The 26,474-nt window shown below is 47.2% G+C and overlaps 1 protein-coding gene across 4 annotated transcripts in view; it reads left to right on the top strand.

Moving 5' to 3' along the window:
* Zfhx3 (zinc finger homeobox 3) overlaps nt 1-16,122 on the top strand; it is a 253,485-nt gene extending 237,363 nt beyond the window's left edge. For all 4 annotated transcript variants that reach the window (XM_085843596.1, XM_085843598.1, XM_085843597.1 and 1 more), the window contains 3 exons: nt 974-1,076; nt 2,194-7,638; nt 11,261-16,122. In XM_085843596.1, the coding sequence (XP_085699722.1) occupies nt 974-1,076; nt 2,194-7,638; nt 11,261-12,981 (7,269 nt within the window). In that variant the 3' untranslated portion in view covers nt 12,982-16,122. The remainder of the gene's footprint in view (nt 1-973; nt 1,077-2,193; nt 7,639-11,260) is intronic.
* Nucleotides 16,123-26,474: the final 10,352 nt, after the last annotated feature.

Here is a 26,474-nt window from a genome sequence, read left to right as displayed (position 1 = left end):
TGGAGAGTCCTTACTCTTCGCCCGGATACTGAAGGCTGCCATCGCCTGTCACCGTCACACATCCAGAAGAGCCTGTGATAGGAGCTAGCTTCTGGCCCACACAGCAGGGAGGCAGAGCGGAAAGTCTGAAGATCTGACCTAAAATGTAGCTACTTAGATCCTAGGGCTAAGTATGGAAATGCCCCATTAGGGGCTAATGGCCAGTCTCAGGGTCAGGGAAGGGGCTTCCGTTGTAGAACGCTGTGCAGAATTAGCCGGATTGCTGGGATTCTGGGCACACGCTCCCTCTGAGGCTGTGTGCCCTGTGCATAAAAGGCTCTAGACGAAACTCTGGCTTAACGTGAGTCACAAGAACTGCTTGTTTGTTCTTGATGTCAGCTTGTAAAGGGTTACACGGTGTTGTTCCCTGGAAAAGCTGCCAGTGTGTGCATGTCCTTAGCCTCCCTTTGTTCTCCTTTCTGCCTCTTACCCTTTCCTTCACTCCGCCAACTCCCCTCCTCTCCTCGCCTGAATACATTTTGAAAACAGTGCTACAATGCTCCCTGCTTCCAGATTACCGAGTACTTTACTAGGTATGATTTAATTAGGGCCCTTATTATGTTTGCGGTAGCTTAAGGTGGGCCTTTCAACTTATCTACCTAATTGGTTGCCCAAGAAGTTTCACAGCCCGTGACAAAACATTGTCAGTGATCAAAGTCAAAATTCTGCATAAAAGAAAAATATTAATAATAAGATTACTCTTCAAGTGTGCACTGCTAATTATGTCCAGAATGTAACCGTAGAAACACTTTTGACTGATGTGAGCTTTGTCTAATAAACATGAGTCTTCACTGAGCTATGCAAAGTGACACCTCCAGCTTCTAGACTGGTGAAGGCTAATTTTGCTTATTAAATACTTTTTAAACCTTTCGTATTTTGTGTCTGTTTCCCCCCGCGCCTTGACTCTGTCGTCTCACTGCCTCTCTCCCCTCAGGTGACCGCTCCTGAGATGGTTATGCCTAGTAGCATGTTCCTCCCTGCTGCTGCTCCGGACCGAGATGGGAACTCCACTTTGGAAGAGGCGGGAAAGCAACCTGGTCAGTGTCGCTAATCTTAATTCCTCCAGCCGGAAACAAGAAGAATTCTTGGTCAAAAATCTCCATGGGGCAAAAGGGCTGAGGGGTTCTTTATAGTATATCCCGAGTGAATGGGGCTGACGGGTTTCATCAGCAAAGCCTGTGGCCTTTAGGTCTTAGGAAGTATCTTGTAGTCGGTTTGCTCATGGACATCCCCATGGTGAACTCAGCCAAAGACGTGGCTGCTAGAGCCTTGCCATTCAATGAGATCCCTCAGCTGTCTCTCTCACTACTTCTGCATAGAACGCGTGGAGTCTTCTGGAACCAGCTTGTTTAAACGGACCGTTTGTAAGGACCATTGCCACGGCCGTCTCTGCTGCAGTCGTGAGGTAGCTCTTAGGCCTCCCTGCTGGTTCCTTGCTCCCCTCAGTCTTGAACTCTTAACAGGCATCTAAGGTTCACACTGCCGGGGCCCAGCCCTCTTCCTTGTGACGTGGCCACATTAGAAGGAGACCTGGGAAGAGCCAGGGAACTTACGGATATGATGAACCTTTTTTTTTTTTTTTTTAAAGTAGTGCAGTTAAGTAATTAACTTTCCTGCTAACGTGAGCAGAGACCTGGGTTCTAGAAACAGTGATGTAAATAAAAGCCAGGGGGGAGGGGTGTCACATTAAACACAAAACTAAATGCTTTCAAGAATCCCGAAACCCTAAATGCAGGACTCCCTCACAGCCTAGGACAGCATTAGTGCAGCTGCCCCTGACAACAGACCTGATGTGCTAAAATTCCTATAACCAAAAAAGTGGGCATGAATGGTACCATTGAGACCAGTAACCTTCAGACGATCTTTTGAGAAACTGAGGCTTCAGAATTAAATACTGTTTAGGAGACTGTTGGGTCTATGCTATGACACAGGCCTGTTACGAACTGGGCCTATATATAATATAGCCTTCTTCCTATCCATCTGTTCTTGGGCACCTTGGTTATGTGCGTATACTACTGGCCCTGTGGAGAGACTCTGGCACGCAGTTGGATGTTTCCTGTGTTCATAAAGCTGGGCTAGATAACCGCTCTGGGTGCCACCCTGAAAACAAAGCCTTCTTCATCTTTGGGCTTGATGTGTTTGTGTTTTTCACAGAAGCGTCAGAGGACCCGGGAAAGAACATCTTGCCACCTGCAAGCCTAGAGCACGGCGGGGACCTCAAGCCGACCTCTGCTGACCCCAGCTGCGGGAGAGAAGACTCAGGCTTCCTCTGCTGGAAGAAGGGGTGCAACCAGGTCTTCAAAACCTCCGCCACACTGCAGACCCATTTCAATGAGGTGCACGCCAAGAGGCCCCAGCTGCCCGTGTCAGACCGTCACGTGTATAAGTACCGCTGCAACCAGTGCAGCCTGGCTTTCAAGACCATTGAAAAGCTGCAGCTCCACTCTCAGTACCACGTGATCAGAGCCGCCACCATGTGCTGCCTCTGTCAGCGCAGTTTCCGGACTTTCCAGGCTCTGAAAAAACACCTCGAGACGAGTCACCTGGAGTTGAGTGAGGCCGACATCCAACAGCTTTATGGGGGGCTTCTGGCCAACGGGGACCTCTTGGCGATGGGAGACCCCACCCTGGCTGAAGACCACACCATCATCGTTGAGGAAGACAAGGAGGAAGAGAGTGACCTGGAAGATAAGCAGAGCCCGACAGGCAGCGACTCTGGGTCAGTGCAGGAGGATTCAGGCTCCGAGCCAAAGCGAGCTCTGCCTTTCAGGAAAGGCCCCAACTTCACTATGGAGAAGTTTCTGGACCCTTCCCGCCCTTACAAGTGTACGGTCTGCAAGGAATCCTTCACTCAAAAGAATATCCTGCTGGTGCACTACAACTCCGTCTCGCACCTGCACAAGTTAAAGAGGGCCCTTCAGGAATCGGCAACCGGCCAGCCGGAGCCCACCAGCAGCCCGGACAACAAGCCGTTTAAGTGTAACACTTGCAACGTGGCGTACAGCCAGAGTTCCACGCTGGAGATCCACATGCGGTCTGTGCTGCACCAGACCAAGGCACGGGCAGCCAAGCTGGAGGCTGCAAGTGGGAACAGCAACGGGACTGGCAACAGCGGCGGGGTGTCCCTCAGCTCCTCTACCCCAAGTCCCGTGGGCAGCAGCGGCGCCAACAACACCTTTACCGCCACCAATCCAAGCAGTGCCGCCATGGCTCCAAGCGTCAACGCGCTGAGCCAGGTGCCGCCCGAGAGTGTGGTGATGCCGCCTCTGGGGAACCCCATCAGTGCCAACATCGCTTCCCCTTCAGAACCCAAGGAGGCCAACCGGAAGAAGTTAGCGGATATGATTGCGTCCAGGCAACAGCAGCAACAGCAGCAGCAGCAGCAGCAAGCCCAGACACTCGCCCAGGCCCAGGCGCAAGTCCAGGCACACCTGCAGCAGGAGCTGCAGCAACAGGCCGCCCTGATACAGTCTCAGCTGTTCAACCCCACGCTCCTCCCACACTTCCCCATGACCACAGAGACCTTGCTACAGCTGCAGCAGCAGCAGCACCTGCTCTTCCCCTTTTACATCCCCAGCGCTGAGTTCCAGCTCAACCCTGAGGTGAGCCTGCCTGTGACCAGCGGGGCATTGACACTCACGGGGTCAGGCCCAGGCCTGCTGGAAGATCTGAAGGCTCAGGTCCAGATCCCGCAGCAGAGCCACCAGCAGATACTGCAGCAGCAGCAACAACAGAGTCAGCTCTCTCTTTCCCAGAGTCATTCAGCCCTCCTGCAGCCAAGCCAGCACCCGGAAAAGAAAAACAAAGTGGTCATCAAGGAAAAGGATAAGGAAAGCCAGCGAGAGAGGGAGGGGCCGGAGGGGGCAGAGGGTAACACGGGACCAAAGGAATCACTGCCAGATGCCTCGAAGGCCAAAGAGAAGAAAGACTTGGCACCAGGGGGCGGCTCTGAGGGCGCTATGCTTCCTCCACGCATTGCTTCAGATGCCAGGGGGAATGCTACCAAGGCCTTGCTGGAGAACTTTGGCTTTGAGCTCGTCATTCAGTATAATGAGAACAAGCAGAAGGCACAGAAGAAGAACGGGAAGGCGGAGCAAGGCGGTGAAAGCCTGGAGAAGCTGGAGTGTGACTCCTGCGGCAAGCTCTTCTCCAACATCTTGATTCTAAAGAGCCACCAGGAGCACGTGCATCAGAACTACTTCCCCTTCAAACAGCTGGAGAGGTTTGCCAAGCAATACAGAGAGCACTACGATAAACTGTACCCCCTGAGGCCCCAGACCCCGGAGCCACCCCCACCCCCTCCTCCGCCTCCCCCGCCCCCGCTTCCTGCCGCACCTCCCCAGCCGGCTTCCGCGCCAGCCATCCCTGCGTCGGCTCCGCCCATCACTTCGCCCACCATCGCCCCCGCCCAGCCCTCGGTGCCTCTCACCCAGCTCTCTATGCCAATGGAGCTGCCCATCTTCTCGCCACTGATGATGCAGACGATGCCGCTGCAGACTCTGCCAGCTCAGCTGCCCCCTCAGCTCGGCCCTGTGGAGCCGTTGCCTGCCGATCTGGCCCAGCTGTACCAACACCAGCTCAACCCCACCCTGCTCCAGCAACAGAACAAGAGGCCTCGCACCAGGATCACGGACGACCAGCTCCGAGTGCTCAGGCAGTACTTCGATATTAACAACTCCCCCAGTGAGGAGCAGATCAAAGAGATGGCGGACAAGTCGGGCCTGCCCCAGAAGGTGATCAAGCACTGGTTCAGAAACACTCTATTCAAGGAGCGGCAACGGAACAAGGACTCCCCGTACAACTTCAGCAACCCTCCCATCACCAGTCTGGAGGAACTCAAGATCGACTCCCGGCCCCCTTCCCCCGAACCCCAGAAGCAGGAGTACTGGGGGAGCAAGCGGTCCTCGAGAACAAGGTTTACCGACTACCAGCTCCGAGTCCTGCAGGACTTCTTTGATGCCAACGCTTACCCAAAGGATGATGAATTTGAGCAGCTTTCTAACTTACTGAACCTTCCAACACGTGTCATAGTGGTGTGGTTTCAGAACGCCCGACAGAAAGCCAGGAAGAATTACGAGAATCAGGGGGAGGGCAAAGACGGAGAGCGGCGCGAGCTTACCAACGATCGCTACATTCGGACGAGCAACTTGAATTACCAGTGCAAAAAGTGCAGCCTCGTGTTTCAGCGCATCTTTGACCTCATCAAACACCAGAAGAAGCTGTGCTACAAGGATGAGGATGAGGAGGGGCAGGATGACAGCCAAAACGAGGACTCCATGGATGCCATGGAGATCCTCACCCCTACCAGCTCCTCCTGCAGCACCCCTATGCCCTCGCAGGCTTACAGCACCCCAGCACCGTCGGCGGCGGCCAATACTGCGCCCTCTGCGTTCTTGCAGCTCACAGCGGAGACTGATGAACTAGCCACCTTCAACTCGAAAGCAGAGGCAAGCGATGAGAAGCCAAAGCAGGCCGACCCTCCCAGTGCACAGCCAAACCAAACCCAAGAGAAGCAAGGACAGCCAAAGCCAGAGATGCAGCAGCAGCTAGAACAGCCGGAGCAGAAGACAAACGCACCCCAGCCCAAGCTCCCGCAGCTGGCTGCCCCTTCCTTACCACAGCCTCCTCCGCAGGCACCCCCTCCACAGTGCCCCCTCCCCCAGTCAAGCCCCAGTCCCTCTCAGCTCTCCCATCTGCCCCTCAAGCCCCTCCACACATCGACCCCTCAACAGCTGGCAAACCTACCTCCTCAGCTAATCCCCTACCAGTGTGACCAGTGCAAGCTGGCGTTCCCATCCTTCGAGCACTGGCAGGAGCACCAGCAGCTTCACTTCCTGAGTGCCCAGAACCAGTTCATTCACCCCCAGTTTTTGGACAGGTCGTTGGACATGCCTTTCATGCTGTTTGATCCCAGTAACCCACTCCTGGCCAGCCAGCTGCTCTCGGGCGCCATCCCTCAGATCCCAGCGAGCTCAGCCACTTCCCCTTCGACGCCCACCTCCACGATGAACACGCTCAAGAGGAAGCTCGAGGAAAAGGCCAGTGCGAGCCCGGGTGAGAACGACAGCGGCACGGGAGGAGAAGAGCCTCAGAGAGACAAGCGTTTGAGGACGACCATAACCCCGGAGCAGCTGGAAATTCTCTACCAGAAGTATCTGCTGGACTCCAACCCGACCCGAAAGATGCTGGATCACATCGCGCATGAGGTGGGCTTGAAGAAGCGCGTGGTACAGGTCTGGTTTCAGAACACCCGTGCCCGGGAAAGGAAAGGTCAGTTCCGGGCTGTGGGCCCGGCACAGGCCCACAGGAGGTGCCCCTTTTGCCGAGCTCTGTTCAAGGCCAAGACAGCCCTGGAGGCTCATATCCGGTCTCGACACTGGCACGAAGCCAAGAGAGCCGGCTACAACCTGACTCTGTCTGCCATGCTCTTAGACTGTGATGGGGGACTCCAAATGAAGGGAGACATTTTTGATGGAACTAGCTTTTCCCACCTACCCCCGAGCAGTAGTGATGGTCAGGGTGTGCCCCTCTCGCCCGTGAGCAAAACCATGGAGCTGTCCCCCAGAACTCTTCTCAGCCCTTCCTCCATCAAGGTGGAAGGGATCGAAGACTTTGAAAGCCCCTCCATGTCCTCCGTTAACCTGAACTTTGACCAAACTAAGCTGGACAACGATGACTGTTCCTCGGTCAACACCGCAATCACAGACACCACGACAGGGGACGAGGGCAACGCCGACAATGACAGCGCGACAGGAATAGCGACTGAAACCAAATCTTCGGCACCGAACGAGGGGTTGACCAAAGCAGCCATGATGGCGATGTCCGAGTATGAAGACCGGTTGTCATCTGGTCTGGTCAGCCCAGCCCCGAGCTTTTATAGCAAGGAATATGACAACGAAGGTACAGTGGACTACAGTGAAACCTCAAGCCTCGCAGACCCCTGCTCCCCAAGCCCCGGGGCAAGTGGGTCGGCTGGCAAATCTGGTGACGGTGGGGATCGACCTGGGCAGAAACGTTTTCGCACTCAAATGACCAATCTGCAGCTGAAGGTCCTCAAGTCATGCTTTAATGACTACAGGACACCCACCATGCTGGAGTGTGAGGTTCTAGGCAATGACATTGGATTGCCAAAGAGAGTTGTTCAGGTCTGGTTCCAGAATGCCCGGGCGAAAGAGAAGAAGTCCAAGTTAAGCATGGCCAAGCATTTTGGGATAAACCAAACGAGTTACGAGGGACCCAAGACCGAGTGCACTTTGTGTGGCATCAAGTACAGCGCGAGGCTGTCTGTACGTGACCATATCTTTTCTCAACAGCATATCTCCAAAGTTAAGGACACCATTGGAAGCCAGCTGGACAAGGAGAAAGAATATTTTGACCCAGCCACTGTACGCCAGTTGATGGCTCAGCAAGAGCTGGACCGGATCAAGAAGGCTAACGAAGTCCTCGGACTGGCAGCTCAACAACAAGGGATGTTCGACAACGCCCCTCTTCAGGCTCTTAACCTTCCTACCACGTATCCAGCGCTCCAGGGCATCCCTCCTGTGTTGCTCCCCGGCCTCAACAGCCCCTCTCTGCCAGGCTTTACCCCAGCCAACACAGGTGGGTCCTGTCTCAGGTGATGGCTTTCAGAGTTCAGTAGAAGCTCGGTTTTTTTAGTGTGGTGTACCAACACTGGTAGGAAGCTTGCCTCTTTGGTCACCTAAAAAGCAACAAGATTGCAGTTCCCCTGCGGCCAGGTTACCCCCACCTCCCCCTCCCCCTCCCCGTGGCAGTACATACCTGAATTCCTTGGACTCCGATGTGCAGGGGTAGAAGCACCCACTGTTAAGTATGTTCTGAAATCACTTTTACCATGTCTGTTATTAAGAATCACCTGGCATGCGAATTTCCAGGGAATAGCGAACCTCGTGGTCACGTGATCCCACCCATGTAATTGGTACAACTGGAAGACAATGGTATTTCCCAGCTAAGTCTGTAATTGAGGCTGCCCTCAGTGCTTGCACTTCCGCCCACCTTTTTGAGAGCAGGAAGCCGCTCTTGAGCTGTTACGTGCTCTGGGGGCTTCCACCACGGGTTCACTTCTTGTCAGCACAGTGATGGTTTCTACGGAGAAAGTGTTTGAATTCACTGACTGGGAATCTTGTACTGGGTAATGTAGTTTTTAGTTTGGACAGGAACACATCGACTCTTTCAGACAAGTGACTAAATGTGCACTGTAGGGATCCCCAGCCCCGCTTCCATTCTCCAATCCCACCCTGGTGCATCTGGAATCACACATGCTGCTTCTCTGGTCTCTCTTAAAGTTGGGGACTCTTATAGTCCTCCTGACAGACATTCCTTGCTTCTCGCTGTCTTCACCCATCTTCTCTGGGATCCAGCTATCCTCAAATTAGACCTTCTCTAGCATCCTGTAAGGGTTAGGCACACACCAGCCTCTCACAGTGCAGCCTTGTCTCTCACCCTAACCCTAACCCTTCAGGGCTTGAACCTTCTGTTGCCTCTCAGAGTGATCCTAGTTAAATTAACACAGTCATCTTTGGTGGTGTTCATCAGCATAGAAGCTACTGGATTCCCTGGTTTCTTACCAAAGGGACAAGAAAAGAAAACATCAAGACAAAGGTTTTTGCATAACTATATGGCACAGACTGAAGCCAACAAAACAAACCAAGGAAAACAGTCAGACGTTTGAATTATCCTTGCAGCCCAGGGCATTGGCAGGAAGGCCCAGCATAAAATGATATGAAAAGACGAGACCCGGGACCAGCAGGATGGGTCATTGAGTAAAAACACTTGCTATACAAACCTGATGACCTGATTCTGATCCCCAGAACCCAGGTAAAAATGACAACACACTGGCACACGTCTGTAACCCCAGGACTCTACATGAGAAGTTGAAGCAGGAGATTGACCCAGAAGTTTTTGGGCCAGCTAAACCTGGGTGTAGCTGGGCAGACCTAAGGAAGACCCTGCCTCCGAGTACAGAAGGCAAAACTGATTCCCAAAAGATGGCCTTTGGCCTTCAGATACCCACTGTAGCACATGAACACACACACACACACACACAAACAGACACAAATCATAATAAAATTGTTAAAAGTAGAAGCGGAGTGTCTGATGTATCCCCTCAGAGAAATCTGAGGCCCAGAGAGGTCAAGATCATTCAGTAAGCTAGGGGTAGGGGCCCAAGCTCCCACCCAGGCCTCTGGGCATTATATGCTTTTCCATAACACCCAGTATGAGCCAGTCAGTCAGCAAGTATATGTGTTGCCCAGGTTCTGACAGCTTAGAGTGGAGTAGGGATAGAAAGCTGGGCTCTTCGTCATCAGGACAGCCAGATGTGCCCCAGTTACCAAAGCATCCCAGCTGCTGCAGCTTGTACAACCACTGGATCAGGAATGGGAGGGAAGGAACCTGTGTTTATGAAGCAGTTACTATATGCCATGCCCAATGTGGCCATTCAGTTCATGTCTGCAATCTTGTACTATAGAAGGCTGAGGTTCTAAGAAGCCTCTCGGTGAACCAAAGGTCACACGTCTGATGTGTGTCGGCCATGATCCACAGGAGGTCAGTCTGACTCCACAGTAACTGAGTTTCAGGAGGGGATGAAGAACCTGGCCCGGTTCTGATCTTACAGATCAGAAAGCCACTGTCACGGCAACAGTGTTGAGGGTGCATTGAGCTGCCCTGCCAAGTGCAGCCAGTGCAGAGCTTGGTAAATGGCAGGGGTTCAGTAGTGTTCCTTAGCTTCTGAATCTCTTGGTCGTCCATCAGTTGAACACACAGAGTCTCAGTCTAAGGCCTTCTGACCTGAATATTTCTCTTGAAAGCATGAAGCCATGGGTAAAGCTGCAGGTGTTCCTCCTGGACAGGCCCACTACCTCCTGGCACATAGAATGTCATGCCCTAAGGCCAGAGCTTTGCTTTGCTTTTTCTTTTTTTTTTTTTTCTTTTTTTTTTTTTTTGGTACAGGGTTTATCTGTATAGCTTTAGCTGGCCAGAAGCTCACTGTATACCTGTATACATAGACTAGGCTGGCCTCAAACTAAAAATTCCACCTACCTCTGCCTCCCAAGTGCTGGGATGAAAGGTGTGCGCTACCACTGCCCAGCAACCCAGAGCTTATAATTCCAACTCGGATTTGGGTGTGCCAGTTTCACCAAGCCTTTGAACTTTTCTCAGTAGCCAGCCACATCTTAGTCCCTAGTATATAGGAAGGAAATAGATTGTGTTGCCTTCAGTCACTCTCCTGGGACTGGCAAGGTTCGGCAGCCATGTTCTTTGCTTCCTTTAGTTTGGAGGTGTTGATACATTGTATCATTCAAGCTGGCAGTCTTCATCCAACTCTGGGCTTCAGAGTGTTATGGTGTCACCCCACCCCCACCCCATGAGGACAGCGTCATGCTAGGCAGCCTCTACTTCAGCTTTACGGGAGAAGATGCAGAGGTGTTCCAAGGTTTGTTGTCTGCATTTTCTGGTGCTGTCTCTTCACCATCTTCCATTATCCAGTGAGCTCTGCTCGTCCCCAGCACATCTGTCCTATCACAGCCCAGGCTTGCTGTTCCATCCATCTGCAGCAATACTGGCTTCCTTAGGGTTTCCATTGCTGCGAACAGACACCATGACCGAAGCAACTCTTCTATGGGACAACTTTTAATTGAGGCTGGCTTACAGGTTCAGGGGTTCGGTCCATTATCATCATGGCAGAGGGCATGGCACCACCCTGGCAGACATGATGCTAGAGGAGCAGTGGTGGTCAGGATGGTGACGTGTACAAGCTGTTGTGTGTGTTCATGCGGCCTTGGGACCCATCTAGGATTACAGCTTAGGTGTTCTCCCGTGGCCATGCATGTCCTGTAGCACTTTGATGATGGCTTGGGCTTACATGAGTCCCAGTTGCTAGAAGCTAATCTGTGCTGGGCAAAGCCCATGGTATCTAGAAATTCTAGGAAAGGGTGAATGAGTGAGCTGCTGTAAGGTTTTCTAAATGGAGATAAATAGAAGCTGACCAAGCTCTGAGTCTTGATTAAAAAATCTTTGGCCAACTAACCCTGAGCATGGCAGGGTACATCTGTTGACAACACTGGCTTTGGGAGGACCCAAATATCTGTGAGGTTTAAATATCTGTGACCATGCCAAAGGCACGGGGGTAACACCTTGAGTTTGTGATTCACCTACTCCTAGACTAACCTGTGGTTTCCCTTTCTGTCTCCATTCGTTTTAGCTTTAACGTCTCCTAAACCGAACCTGATGGGTCTGCCCAGCACAACGGTACCTTCCCCCGGCCTCCCCACATCTGGATTACCAAATAAACCGTCCTCAGCCTCGCTGAGTTCCCCGACCCCAGCACAAGCCACCATGGCAATGGCCCCTCAGCCACCCCCACAACCCCAGCAGCCTCCGCCACCGGTGCAGCAGCCTCCGCCACCGCCAGCAGCCCAGCAGATCCCCGCGCCACAGCTGACCCCGCAGCAGCAACGTAAGGACAAAGATGGTGAGAAAGGAAAGGAGAAGGAAAAGGCACACAAAGGGAAGGGTGAGCCCCTCCCCGTCCCCAAGAAGGAGAAAGGAGAGGCCCCTCCAGCGGCTACAGCAACCATCTCAGCCCCACTGCCCGCCATGGAGTATGCAGTGGACCCTGCTCAGCTTCAGGCTCTGCAGGCGGCCTTGACTTCAGACCCCACAGCTTTGCTCACAAGCCAGTTCCTTCCTTACTTCGTACCGGGCTTTTCTCCTTATTATGCCCCCCAGATCCCTGGCGCCCTGCAGAGTGGGTACCTGCAGCCCATGTATGGCATGGAAGGCCTGTTTCCCTACAGCCCTGCCCTATCGCAGGCCCTGATGGGCTTGTCTCCAGGCTCCCTACTGCAGCAGTACCAGCAATACCAGCAGAGTCTGCAGGAGGCGATTCAGCAGCAGCAGCAGCAGCAGCAGCAACAGCAACAGCAGCAGCAACAGCGGCAACTACAACAACAGCAACAGCAGCAGCAACAACAACAAAAAGTACAGCAGCAGCAGCAGCAGCCCAAAGCAAGCCAAACCCCAGTCCCCCAGGGGCCTGCTTCCCCAGACAAAGACCCTGCCAAAGAATCCCCCAAACCAGAAGAGCAGAAAAACGTCCCCCGTGAGGTGTCCCCCCTCCTGCCGAAACCCCCCGAAGAGCCAGAAGCAGAAAGCAAAAGTGCAAGTGCGGACTCCCTCTGTGACCCCTTCATTGTTCCAAAGGTGCAGTACAAGTTGGTCTGCCGCAAGTGCCAGGCGGGCTTCGGCGACGAGGAGGCGGCGAGGAGCCACCTGAAGTCCCTCTGCTGCTTCGGCCAGTCTGTGGTGAACCTGCAAGAGATGGTGCTTCATGTCCCCACCGGCAGCGGTGGCAGCGGCGGTGGCGGTGGTGGCGGCGGTGGTGGAGGCGGCTCGTACCACTGCCTGGCGTGCGAGAGCGCGCTCTGCGGGGAGGAAGCGCTGAGTCAGCATCTCGAGTCGGCCTTGCACAAACACAGAACAATCACGAGAGCAGCAAGAAACGCCAAAGAGCACCCTAGTTTATTACCTCACTCTGCCTGCTTCCCCGATCCTAGCACCGCATCTACCTCGCAGTCTGCCGCTCACTCAAACGACAGCCCCCCTCCCCCGTCGGCCGCCCCGTCCTCGTCCGCTTCCCCCCACGCCTCCAGGAAGTCTTGGCCGCCAGTGGGCTCCCGGGCTTCGGCCACGAAGCCCCCTTCTTTTCCTCCTCTCTCCTCATCTTCAACGGTTACCTCAAGTTCATGCAGCACCTCAGGGGTTCAGCCCTCGATGCCAACAGACGACTATTCGGAGGAGTCTGACACGGATCTCAGCCAAAAGTCCGACGGACCGGCGAGCCCGGTGGAGGGTCCCAAAGACCCCAGCTGCCCCAAGGACAGTGGTCTGACCAGTGTAGGAACGGACACCTTCAGATTGTAAGCTTTGAAGATGAACAATTACAAATGAATTTAAATAAAAAAAAAGATTAATAACAAACCAATTTCAAAACTAGACTAACTGCAATTCCAAAGCTTCTAACCAAAAAAACAAAAACAAAAACACAAAAAAAACAAAAAGAAAAAAAAGGAAAAAAAAGAAAAAAAAAGAAAAAGCGTGGGTTGTTTTCCCATATACCTATCTATGCCGGTGATTTTACATTCTTGTCTCTCTTTTTTTTTTCTTCTTCTTCTTCTTTTAATATTAAAAAAAGAAAACATGAACCCTAACCCTGTTAAATTGTGTCCTTTTAAAGGTACTATTGGTCTGGGAGGTTGAAGTCCACAGGGCCTGCCTATTGTTGTTGGAGCTTAAACCCCTTGTATATTTGCCCCTTTTGAGAACTGCCCCACGTTGATAGCACAGAGGAGCCCGGCATGCACTGTATGGGAAAGCACTCCACCTTGTTACAGTTTTAAATTTCTTGCTATCTTAGCACTCAGATACCAATGGCTTGCTAAAAAGAAAAAGAAGAAATGTAATGTCTTTTTATTCTCAGGTCAATCGGTCACCCTTCGTTCTGTTTTCAGAATCATTGTTTTATGTTTCTTCTTTTCTTTTGTTCCAGAAAAAAAAGATTTTGTTTTGTTTTATTTGTTAATTTAAAAAAAAAATGGGCAGAAAGTATTCAAGAGAAACAATGTGAAGTGCTTTAGCTTTCTGGGGATTTTTAAGAATAGCTTTTCTGCTGAAGCCAGTTTCCAGGGGAGAATAAGCGCTCCCACTTTCAGAAGAAAAAAAAAAAAAAACAAAAAAACAAAACCCACACACAAAGAGTGTTGAGGACTTGTAGCTTAAAAAAAAAAAAAAAAGACAAGTTTTAAAAACTGACTGTCTGTATTTATGGTAGGTATGACCATTTTTGGTGTTGAGTAGATTGCTTCATTGGAAATGACCTGAAGCAGTATGGTAGACTTAAAAGCTTTGTACATTTAGCTTTTGTGTGGTCCAGCGACATCTCCTCATTTGATGTTGTCTTGTTCATCCCTAGTGGATAGATTGCAATCTGTTGCTCCGCCCCAGCTTCTCCCACTTTGTCCCTTAATTCAACTTCGTCTCTTCCCCCACCCCCAACTCCCATCCTCTAATTTCCCACTTAAAGTGGCCGCTGCCACCTTTATTTCTTGGAGGGTGGCTACAGAATTATTTTATAAACCTAAAGAAAGGATTTCAGAGGATTCTAGGGATCATCAGGATTCTCGCAGAGTATTTTTGTTGGGGAGTTGAGACTTTCGAAAGACATTTAATTCTAGTTACCTGTGTCTGGTAGCCCTGAACATTTATTTTTTAATTTATCCTTCCTTTTCTTTTTCTTTCTGCCTCTTTCTCGCTCACTCTCGTTCTGTGGAAACTCCAAATATTCTTTTCTTGAGCTAAAACATTTGTTTCAGTTTGTGTAATTGGGGCTGTGTGCTTTTTTTTTTTTTTCCTAAGATGTTTTTGGCTATTAATTTGGTTTTGGTTTTGTGTGCGTGTGTGTGTGTGTGTGTGTGTGTTTGTGTCTTTACTTTCCTCTCTCAGAAAAAAAAAAAAAAGAAATTTCATGCTTTAAAAAAAAAATCCAAAGACACACCCTTTCACTGCTGATGCAGAAAAAAAGGGAAAGGGTTCTAGTTACTTGAGAATTTGTTTCTGATTTAAACAAACAAGACTTAGTTTAATAAAAGAAAGAGTAACACAAAACGGTTCCCAGGTTGTTACAGCTTCTTCTGCATGCAGAGAGGCAGTTGTTAAAGACAATTCCAGATACCAAAAGACACATTTTTTTATTTTTTTATTTTATTTATTTATTTTTTTTACTTCAAAGTTTTGTCCTCTTAGGCAGTCTGAGCAGCGAGTGATCCCGAGTGCAGCCAACAAAACAGATAGCAATGTACAGAGAATAAAGAAGCAAGCCCGTGCGCAAGGCACGCGTGTTTACGTTAATGTGCGTAGTCCTGTGACAACATGATTCAACACACACCCCTTGGCATCTTTAAAAAACTGGTCTGAACTTCGAAAGGAAAACTTCGTGCTGCTAAAACATAGGTTTTGAAGACAAATAGATGCTTTGCTGCCTCACTTTCATAGCCAAACACCAACAGACACAATCTCCCTTGCCCCCAAAGTGTGAAGTCCTCCCTCTCTTCCTTATGTTTCAAAGGGAACTTTGAAGACTGTGAATCCAGGTTCCGTTGGCCACCTTCTGGGCTTCTTCCCCAGTGCTGAAGCCATTCATCGACTTTGCAAAAGACTGGAGCATTCCAAGATCTGAAATTTTTCATTTTTCTTTTTTTTTTTCTTTTTTCTTTTTCTTTTTTTTAGCCGGGACTATTTTAATGAATTTGTTTTTAGTTAAGAGTAGATCCTGAACTGTTGTACATATTTCTAACTAGGCTGATGCACAGTGCAAATTCCTTTTTAATTTTTTAAAAGTAGAAATACTAAAAGAATACCATCTTAACTATTCATATCAGTATCCAGTTGTAGCATAAGGTGTCAAAGACAAGTACACAAAACACTTACTGTTTTAAATACCTATTTCCTTTTAACAAGAATTCTTGTATTCCTCCCTGTGTTTTGAGATGAACACTTTTAAATTTTAAAGTTGTACAGTTTTTTTTTTGTTTTCCATTATTTTATCTTGTTTGTAACTCTATGAAATATATATATATTTTTTTTGCCATTTAACTGTTGTATGTTACTGTGTCTGTATCTATAGAAGAAAAAAATGTTTGTTTTTGGTTCTCTGTGTGATACCAATTAACAATTTAACACTAGCTTTACCTGTCAAATTCTACTAGGTCTTCTCTGAAAACTGTTGTTTAAAAATGATATTGCTTGGTAATAGTGCAATTTCTGCCCTCCCCGCCCCCAACCTCAAGTTTCTTTGTAACTCTGCCAGCCCTTCCCCAATGGTTTTGTTTGTTCTGTTTTGAGCTACAATCATCCTCCCTCTGTGGGGCAGTGACTGTCAGTGTTTCACTGTGCCATGCCTTGACCCATGAGTGTATTTTGGCAACAATAAGGTAAGGTTGGGTTGAATGGCTTCTGCCCATCAGTATTCCTCAGAGGAGGCTTGGGATGGGCCCAACCCGGAAGTGCGTTAATGAACGAGTTCCTCTCCAGCCGCACCTCCCACCCACACACCCCCCCACACACACACATATAATGTTCATCAAAGAAGAAATTCTTAGCACTAACCCAGAAATAGTGAAGCAGTCAGTGGTGGTGAAAACCAGAAGGCAGACAAGTGACCGTGGTCTGTAGCCATTTCCAAGGCATATGTTTACTACCGTGCTCAATTGCTTAGACTGATCTCATTCGGGGAGTTCACTCCTGTCTGCTTTTGGAGTGAGTCGTTGAGTTGTAGACCATCTCAACCCACTTTGAAAGTTAGTTCTTAACTTATATTGGCACTTCTTTTTTTTTTTTTTAATTTTTTTAAGTTATTGGATGAATTTCTCCCCCTTAGTTCCTTCATGATGTGGCTTGGTGCTAGATACTATTTGGCACAATGGCACCAAGATACCTGTCAGAATTGGAGTTATTTCATACATCCTTTCTTTATCCCTCCCTAAAGAAACTTAAGGAACACACACACACACACACACACACTCTTAATGCATCTAGGAAGTTTTGGTTTTTTTGTTTTTCTTTTTTTAATTAAGAGCTATTTAAAAAGATGAATGTGGCCGAAGTTTTACACAATTGAAAGAGAGTAAGGTGAGACAGACGGCCCATGCTGAGGCCTGAGCCTATCAGGCATGGCAGGAAGTTGCAGGAGAGCAGCAGTGACCCAAGCCAGTGCACTTGATGTTCATGGACATATATTTTTTTTTAAATAATAAATTAAATTAAAACATTTTAAATAGAAGCATAAAACTGAGTTGGTGGTTTGTTGGCGCTGAGATACTGCCCACTGTGAAACAAAGCTTTGACTAGGTTGTTTTGTTTTGTTTTGTTTCTTTACTTTCTTCAGGGGGGAGGGGGGCAAGTTTGGGTAGGAAAGAAAGCATAAATGAACGTGACCCTGAGGTAAAGAGGTATATGAACAGCCTTTGCAATGTACAAAAAAAAACAAAAACAAAAACAAAAAAAAAAAAAACAAAAAAACCCCAACAACATAAAAAACACAAAAAAAACAAATAAAAACAAAAAAAAAAACAAAAACAAAAAAAATAGAGCAAGTGAAACCAAAAATGATGTTCTTGGTGTTTTTCTATAATGTAGTCTTGTTAGCTTTTTTTTGTTACTGTAACGATGCTGATCTCGAACTGTACCAAAATACATGGAGACTTAACAGAACCACAAGGGACTCTCAAACTGAAAAAGAAATTTGTCACAAAAAAAAAAAAAAAAACCTTTGTTGTCATAGTTGAGTTGATTGTAGATGGTAATTGAATATACTCCTTTGAAAATATTTCATCAAGTATGTTTCCTGCTCATTGTGATACATTAAAAAAAAATATGAGCAAAAGTCCTTGTCTGTTACCAGCTTTCTGTGCATGTCCGGGAGCACACGTGAAAGAGATGCCCACAGCTGGGGAAATGTACATTTCACCGGTCTCACAAGGCTGTGTGCGCCAGAGTTCCCTATCTCAAGGTGCATGAGGAGAGGTACACAAGCCACAAATACTCTTTGGTGTCTTTAGGCCAGAAGACTAGCTCAGTGGCCTGCCCAGAGTAAGCCTTGGAAAGAAGCTGATCCAGAGAGCCCCAGTAGTTACTTTAGTTTTTACTTCAAACATTCCTGTGGAGATCTGAGATCCCTGCTGCAAACCTCAAGCAAAGACATTTTTGCTGATGGTCAGAAGAGAGGTAGGTGCAGTTTTTGTTTGTTTGTTTGTTTGTTTTCTGAAATGGGAATTGGATGCGGTGTTTATGACAGAAGGAAGCGAATTAAGGGACCAAACAGCTTACTTGCCCTAGGAAAGGGCTTGTCTCAGCCTCTAGTGAGAGGATTTGAGGCAAATCCTCAAACGTAGCAGTATTGGCTCTTCCTCCATGCAAAGGACCAAGACATGACAAAAGCCTCCATGGAAACATTCCATTTTCCAGTCGAAGGCTTGAGATTCATTAATGAGGAGCATATCTGAGATAGAGCCCAAAGGCCTTTAATTCATCTCTAATTTATTAGCCTCAGCTAATAAATAATTTAGAGAATTCTAGCAGCTAGATTTGGGTGCTATTGCAAACTGGCTATGTCTCTGCAGGGCTGCTAACTCAGCTCTTGGCCAATAGGAACCTTTCCTTGCGGGGGGTGGGGGGGTCTTAAGCTATGGCACCCTCTTCTGTTGGCTCAGACAGCCACTGTCTGTTTCTTGTTCCCCGCTCCCCTTGGTTCCTGCAGCAGCATTCAAGAGGCAGCAGTGACCCTATTAACTCACAATCTCAGGCTGCAATTTCACAAGCATTGCTTGGCCTCCGAGAAGAAAGCTGGGTCTATGGGCCAGGCCTCGAAGCTCTGTGACAAACAAGGACTGTCACTGTCCCTGATGAAATCCAGCTCTGTCCCCAGGCATCGGACTGTTTGGGGTTGCTGAAGAAAGCAGATGGCTCCACAGCTGTGTTACTCCTGCCTCCTCAACCCAGGAGGACCATGCAGTACAATAAAGGTTGCCAAGCACCGAGGCCGTCTCTGCCGGTCCACACTGCAGCTAGGGAGGCTGACTTGTTTTAAATGAAATCTGCTTTGGATAGACTACAAATTCTTCCACAGGTAAACCTTTACTCAGAAAATTGGGAGAATTGGCTTAGAAACCATAAAAACCAGAAGTGTGCTCTCCTGCTCTCTCGCTCTCTCCCTCTCTCCCTCTCTCTCCCTTTCTATCTCCTTCCCTCTCTCTCTCCCTCTCCCCTTCTCTCTGGAAAGCTCCCACCTCTATCCCTAAAGGCATTATAGCTTCAAGATCAAGCTCACGTGGATGTTAATTTCCTTGGACCTAATAGCCTCCCTCGCCCTACAGAAAATGAGGAATGGCAATATCTTAAAATGAGCAGTATGTATTGGTTTATTAGCGGTTTCTAATTTGCTTTAGGAGAAAAAAAATGTACCCACTGCAGACTAATGACTCTCACTTTGAGCAAGTTTAGGATTTAGGTGACATGAGATAAATTAATGTGGAAGTTTGTGACCGCTGCTTTGCAGCCCTCATGCTCACTCAGCCTCCACATTGTTTCTGGGGAGGAATACACACACACACACACACACACACACACAAACTTGCACAGAAACTAGTGCCCTTGGATCTCTGAAAGCAGAGGCCAAGCTCCATTATTCTTTGCTTCATGCTGTGTGTGTGTGTGTGTGTGTGCGCGCGTGAAGATTTTCTTTAATTCTTTATCACTATGCCTAGTTGGGTTTCAGAGATGGGGTTCTCACTATAGAGCCCTCACTTGTCTGGAACTTGCTATATAGATTAGGCTGTCCTGGCTGTCCTGGCTGTCCTGGCTGTCCTTGGATTCAGAGATCTGCTTGCCTCTGCCTCCCCGGTGCTGGGATTAAAGCAGCATATTTTAAAGATGTTTAGCAGGAAGGTTGGTTTCCTCTGAATCTTTTAGAGATTTTAATTACAGGTAAACAAAAACAAATTTGGCCCGAGCAGTGGTGGTGCACGACTTTAATCCCAGCACTTGGGAGGCAGAGGCAGGCAGATTTTTGAGTTCGAAGCCAGTCTGATCTACAGAGTGAATTCCAGGACAGACAGGGCTACACAGAGAAACCCTATTTTAAAAAAATGGGGCTTCACCCTTCCTGACCATGGCTATTTAACCTGATTCTTGATACTAACATATTATATATCAGATTGAAAGCTTTCCAATAAACCATGTAACTCTTGGGTCAAGATCCTTTGGCCTGAGAAGCAACTAGGAGAAGTGACAGGTGTGAGCCCTGCTTTAGTGGCCACCTTCAGGCTCTGTACCTCATCCTTCCTGCTTTCTCTCTCTCAGCAACTACTCTCCCTTCATACTTCAAGGCTCTTCTGTTGCCTTATTTGTATGACATTAAAAATATTTTGTAAAATTATATCCTTTGGGGGTTTTTTGGGATTTAGGAATTAAACCAAGAGCCTTGAACATCCGCAGTCAAGCACTTTTAAGCCACCAGACTACAAAGCCGTTCTCAAATTACGTACTTTGCTTATTCCTCAAATGAGCTAGGCAAAGTGGGTGGCATTTATGCCAAATTCAGGATAGGTAAGGAGTAAGGGCCAACTGTGTGCCAACCTTTGGTGTGACTTTTTTTCCCAATCCACTAGGGAAGGGTTGGTAGATGGTGAGTTCAAGTGAGGTCCTTTGAGTCAAATTCTGGCTTCGTCATATTGACCATAACGGAGTTGTTTATCTCTTCTGTAAAATGGGGATAAATAAAAGTACCTGCCTCACGGAGTTGTCATGACAGCACTGCCTGGACGATCCACTGGCACAGCATGGATTTGCTTCAGCTGTTCAGTGAACGTGGATTTGCTTCTTTCTGTGGTCCAAGCGGGGCAGCAGTTTTCTCACTCTTTCCCAGAGGGTTTGGGAGCAGCAAGAGAGTAGTAGGTCCCATCAAGACTGCTCCCTATATGTAGTTCTGATTTTTTTTTCCCAGCCTGTACCTATATCACATGATGTCTAGAGCGTCTAGCAGGTTTCTGCTCATGGATTCTTCAATAGCAGCTTTTAGGTTTCATTGGTTACTGACCAATCTCTAGTGATGACTTTGTCATGAAGGAAGGATGGCTTTGGTGTACAAGAATTGAGTTCTGTTTGCTTCATTATACCCTGAAGGGTCGAGCAACTACTGTGAAGCGGGTCTGATGTACAAGTGCAGAGCTCTAGAATCTGAAATGAGGCTTTAAGAACAAGTAGGTTGTAGGCTAGAGAAAACTGAAAGGGGGACACACAAAGGAGAACAGACAAGCTCATTACATCTAACCCAGGGAAATGTGCTATGGCTCTAGGTAGCTGCAGAATAAACATGGAAGACACATGGGAAAGAGGGCACAGACAGTAGGTTTGAATAGAGTTTATAGGCTGGCCTTTCATCTCAATGATGGCCTCTTTAGGAGCACATGGTCCCATCAATGACTGTAGAAGTTGTACCCGTTTTTAATAGAGACAATGATGAACTTGGCAGTTAAGCTGCTGGCACAGGTACCAGGGGGCTGGGAAAGAGTATGATTTTCTCATTTCTTTGCAGATAACTGTCCTTAAATGTAGCTTCGTTCTCCTGCTCACATCCATTTTCAAGCTCTGAGCTTGAAACAGAGTAGCTATGAAAGTGTAATTCAGATTCAACCTAGCTTTCTTTGTTTTATCCCAAAAACCTAAAACCACTGCTCCTCTATGGCTGTGTGTGCAGTAGCTGCTCCTCTATGGCCGTGTGTGCTGTAGCTGATTTGATGGCACCCTTACTTGCTTGTCAGACTTGTCAGTCCTCATTGGTGCAGAACTGTCCCACTTAGCGCTGATCTCCTCATACCCTGGTTTCATCCTGAGGCAACCTCAGATAGCTATAGCCATGGTTTGTTGATCTCTTAGGTCTGTAGAATTTGACTTTTTATAGAAATTGGCAAAATTATCAATGTCTTTTCTCCCCTCTCCTCCCACCTCCTGCCCCAGGAACTCCCAGTTATTTTAAAATTAGTGCTCTGAGGTTAACTCCTAGTCTACTGAGAATCTAGGTTTCTTTCACCTGTTTAGCTGGTTTGGGTTTTCAGGGTTTTTGTTTGTCTGATGTGTGCTTCATTTTTGAATAGTTTAGGATTCCTTATCTTCTCTCTAATCTGGAATTGAGCCTAACCAGTGTATTTTTTTTTCCATATCAGACACGAAATTCTTCATTTCTGGAAGCTTAATTTGTACTTCATTTAACTTTTGAATGCAAACATACCAAAGACAATATTCAGATCTGTATTCCCCAGGCATGATTGTTCTCGTATGTACTGCAGCTAAGGCCCAGGGATCGTTTGAGGGCAGTCTGGATGATTGTGTGAGACTCGTCCTCAGAAAACAACAACAACAACAACAACAACAACCCCAAGTTAACAAAACCAGAAAGCATCAGCTTCTCTCTTGCCCTCTGCTGAGTCATCTGCATCAATCCCAGGATGACTGAGTCCTCTTGCTACTTACGAGCTCTGTTCTCCTGTCTGTCTGCACGCCTCACTAATCTTTGGTTAGATGCCAGACACTGTATATTCTCTCGTTGGGAACTGGGTATTTGTACTCTTATAAACTCACTCGACTACTTCTGGGATGTGCTATGTTACTTGGATCCCTGAAGGTTACCTTCCGTAGGTTAAGGCCAGAGCACTCTGTCGTTTGTTCCCCACTGCTCAAGGGTGTTTCTTCTGAGAGCTGTTCCTACCCTGAGACCATCAGCTATGGTGCCTCTCATCCTTAGGCCAGTTCTTTTCTGGGCCTCCGGTAGTTTCTTTCTGATCCTCATTTGTATCCTGAGACTTTTGGCTGCTTAGTTCCCCAGGATTCATCTTTACCTCCTCAATGGAGAGGTATGCTGGGCTTCGCTTGACTCTCTCACCTGTGTTAGGACATGGAGAGGCCCTCCTCCAAGATAGGAGAACGTGATCATCAACAAGCACCCTACATCTTTCCTTCAGGGGCCATATCCTTTCTCATATTGATACCCAGGGAATGCCATTTTTATCATATACTTTCTTGTGTAACCTTAGTCTTTTTTGATGGGTCTTTACTATTCCATCTCAGCTGGAAGCACAAGTCAAATAGGTCAAATATATTGTTTAAATTATATGTTAGAAGTCCTATGGACCTTTCAAAATGCTGTCAACGCTTGTGAAGGTTCTAATCAGCATGAGAACCTGATCCTGGCAGACCTCTTTGGATATGGTATGGTCTCACTGACCTTGTACGACTGCAACTAACTCATCTGTGTGCTATAATGGTCAGAAGTGGAAAGGATAGGCAAATGAATTATTGTTCCAGTCAAGCTTTCTCATTGAAATGATCTCATCCCAATGATGTCTTGGTCTTCCTTCACAAAGTTTGTGAAGTATTCCTTCACAAAGATGATTTTTCAGGCTAACCTCAGCTTAATAAAATCTATCGGTTTAAGAATGTAGCCGTTGGAGGTGAATTTACTGCCCTAAGTAACACTGGAGAATAACAGAGCAAGCCTAACAGACATTAGTCATTTTTTGCTAAACCTAAATCATGCCTTTTGATTGTTTTTATTTTAAGTTGCGAGATGGCTTAATTCAGGAACTGTCATTCATGGTCCAACAACAGACCCAGGAAGCTGGTGATCAAGGTGAGGGTTGTCCAGGAAAAGGGTGGAAATGTGAGAAAGAGCTAGGGCTGAAGTCACCTTTTTAGGACAAAACTCTGTAAAAAGACATTTCAGGCAAGATAATTCAAAATTGATCAAGACGGGCATAAAGAGGTCCAAAGGAGGAGACAGAAAGCCGTGTTGGCTCAGATAAAAGAGGGAGAATAGAGCAAGAGATCTCAGTGGATATGACTGTGTTTTTGTGCACTTCGTGCAAGCAACGTGAAGCTAACTCATCAGTTCTTCAAAGTCTCGGGAAGCTATATTCATGAGAAAATTATTCACAAGAAAAGATTGTGGTCAAATTCCACTGAAAACAATAGCTTGAAATTATAATTTCAGGCTGGTGAAATGGATGGCTCAGTGGGTAAAGGTGCTTGTCGCTAAGCTGGACTACCGGAGTTCAAGCCCCAGACCACACTGCAGGAAGAGAGAACCGACTTCCGAAGCCTGTCCTCTGATTTTCCCGTGTGCTCACGGTACATACATGCACACATACATACATACATGCACAGCCACTCACAAAACCGATAAACAAATCATGTTAAACTCTAAAGAGCAAAATTCTATTCCTACAGATAATGAGTGAAGTCACAAGGTAGATACGTGGCTACAGCCTAATAGTTCAAAATGAGCCAAAAGGAAAAAAGAAAGAGAAAACAAAATTCTTTAAAGAAATGTAAGAAAACAATACTAGAAGAATCTACCGAATAATATTTCTTGAATCTCCTAGGAGTTGAAGGTAGCTATATTTTTTTTTTAAAGGGGCAAGCCTTTCAAAGGAGAAAGGACTTGGTGTGTCTCCTCTTCGGAGAGCACAGGAGAAAGAGACATCCCCCCATAAAAAGCCTATAAGAGGAGGTGAACAGAGATGTGGAGTGGCTCAGTAATTAAAGTGCTTGCCTTCCAGACAACCAGAGGCCACATGGGAAGACCCAGGCTTGGTGGCAAATACTAATCTCAACATGGAGGCCATGGAAACAGATGGATTCTCAGAGCCCTGTGGCCGGTCAGCCTAGCCTAGTTGGCAAGATCCTGGACAGTGAGAACCCCTGTCTTAAGAAAATGGATGGACAGACTTTTCTCTCTGAAAAAAATGGTCCCCCCTCACATATAATTGTGTATCTATTTATACATACACACACACATATATATGTATATCACATATACAGATAGATGATAGGTGACTGATACTTAGATGATAGATAGATAGATAGATAGATAGATAGATAGATAGATAGATAGACAGATAGACAGACAGATAATTATTTGTTTCTGGTCCATTTATGTAAAAGATAATAAACCCTGCAATGAATTACCTTGGCAAACATCAGGTATCTATGTGTGGAGTTATCCAATGTGTACCTGATCTTTATTTCTGGCCCAGCTGACATCTAGTAAATCCTGATCACTGTCAGTCCTTTAACTCTGCTCCTTCTCAGTTGTTAACTCCCTCCAATTGGCTGTATAATAAATATTCAATATCTCACCAGTCAAAAGCTCAACACACTAATTCCAAAGGATGCACTGAAGATTAAGAAGAATCCTAGTGTTCTCAAACAAGAAATGAGGGCAGCGCTAGCTTACACAGGCTCTGTGTGGGAGAAGGACAGAGCCATGTGAATGAGTGCGCACATGGGCAAGAGAACGGAGACATGGGTTAGACGTTCCCCAGCCAGTCCTGCACATGAGTGGATACTTATGTTATGACAGAGGTTGCAGCTCAAAGCAAGGGGGGGGTCTTTTTTATTGAATTATATTAGGAAACTTGACTGTCCCTGTGTTCAGAAAGATATAAAACAGAACCCTTATATCCTGCTGGTTTCAGGTGGCTCATAAACCTAAGAAACCTCCCTGCAAAATAAAAATAATCATCTTTGGGAGATAGTATAGGAAACCCTTTTCATGACTCTGGAGTAAGAAGTTTTTCAAAAATCTTCCACGAGAAAAGGAATTGCTAGTAATGTGGTCTATACAAATAAATTACACATAACACAAAGACAGTACAGGTTCTCCAGGTCAAAAATACAAATCCAAAGATTTGAAGCTAGTGTCCATGGATAAAAGAGAGCATGCCCTGTTTGTGTCTCTTGAACTAAGTTACTTTGCTTATTGTAATTTTTTTCTAGTTCATGTATCGCTTCCATTTTTCTTTACAGCTAGCTGCACAAAATTCCATGGTGGACATGTACCATAGTTTCATTTTGGTTTAATGGACAGCTAGGCTGATCCCACTTCTTGGCTATTGTGAATAGAGAACCCATGGCCATGTTTGAGCCAGCCTCTCTGTAGAAGGATTTGGAGGCCCTCGAGTGTTTGTCCAGGGGTGGTATAGATGGGCCAAGTGGCAGCTGCCATTTCCAGCCTGTTGGGGAGCCTCTATGGTGATTTCCACAATGGCTACACAATGTATACATTGGTAGTATACATTCCTACCAATTATGAACAAAGCATTCTGCCTCTACATCCTTACCAGTACTTGTCATTTAGTTTCTTAATAATAGTCATTGTGGTTGGGGTGAAATGTAAGGAATTTAAAAGTAGTTTTAATCTGAATTTCTTTAATGGCTAAAGATGTGAATACTTTTTAAAGTGATTATTAGCCACTTGTGATTCATCTTTTAAGAATTCTCTGTTCTGATCACTGCCCCCGCCCCTACCTTTTTGATTGGTCTTGCTAATTTGATGTTTTTTTAAGTTCTTTGTACAGTCTGAATATTAATCCTCTGTCAGAGATACAGATGGCAAAGATGTTTTTCCCATTCTGTGGGCTTCCTCTTCATTTGACTAACAGTCACCATTGCTGTGTGGAAGCCTCTTGGCTTTGTAATAGCCCATTTTGGTCATAATCCCTTCAGTGCCGAAATCCCTATTAGGAAGGCCCTTGCCTGTGCCCATCAGTTTAAGCAGACACTGAACCATCTCCTATCAGCCTCAGCACCTCGTCTGTAGAAGGGGAGAAGCTAGAAAAGGACTGATCAGTGGGATGACGGGAGGGAGGGAAGGAGGGAGGGAGGGAGGGAGGGAGGGAGGGAGGGAGGGAGGGAGGGAGGAGCTGAATCTAGGTGACAGAAAATGGGCCATTTTGAGGATGAAATGTTTAAGCAAGGATGTGTATAGAGGGCCTGGGAGAAGAATGGGGGGTGGGGGTGGGGGTGGG

This window comes from Mus caroli, unplaced genomic scaffold, assembly GCF_978045245.1.
Source record: "Mus caroli unplaced genomic scaffold, Mus_caroli_1 scaffold_10, whole genome shotgun sequence".
Lineage (NCBI taxonomy): Eukaryota > Metazoa > Chordata > Mammalia > Rodentia > Muridae > Mus > Mus caroli.
This window is presented reverse-complemented; position numbering and strand designations above follow the sequence as displayed.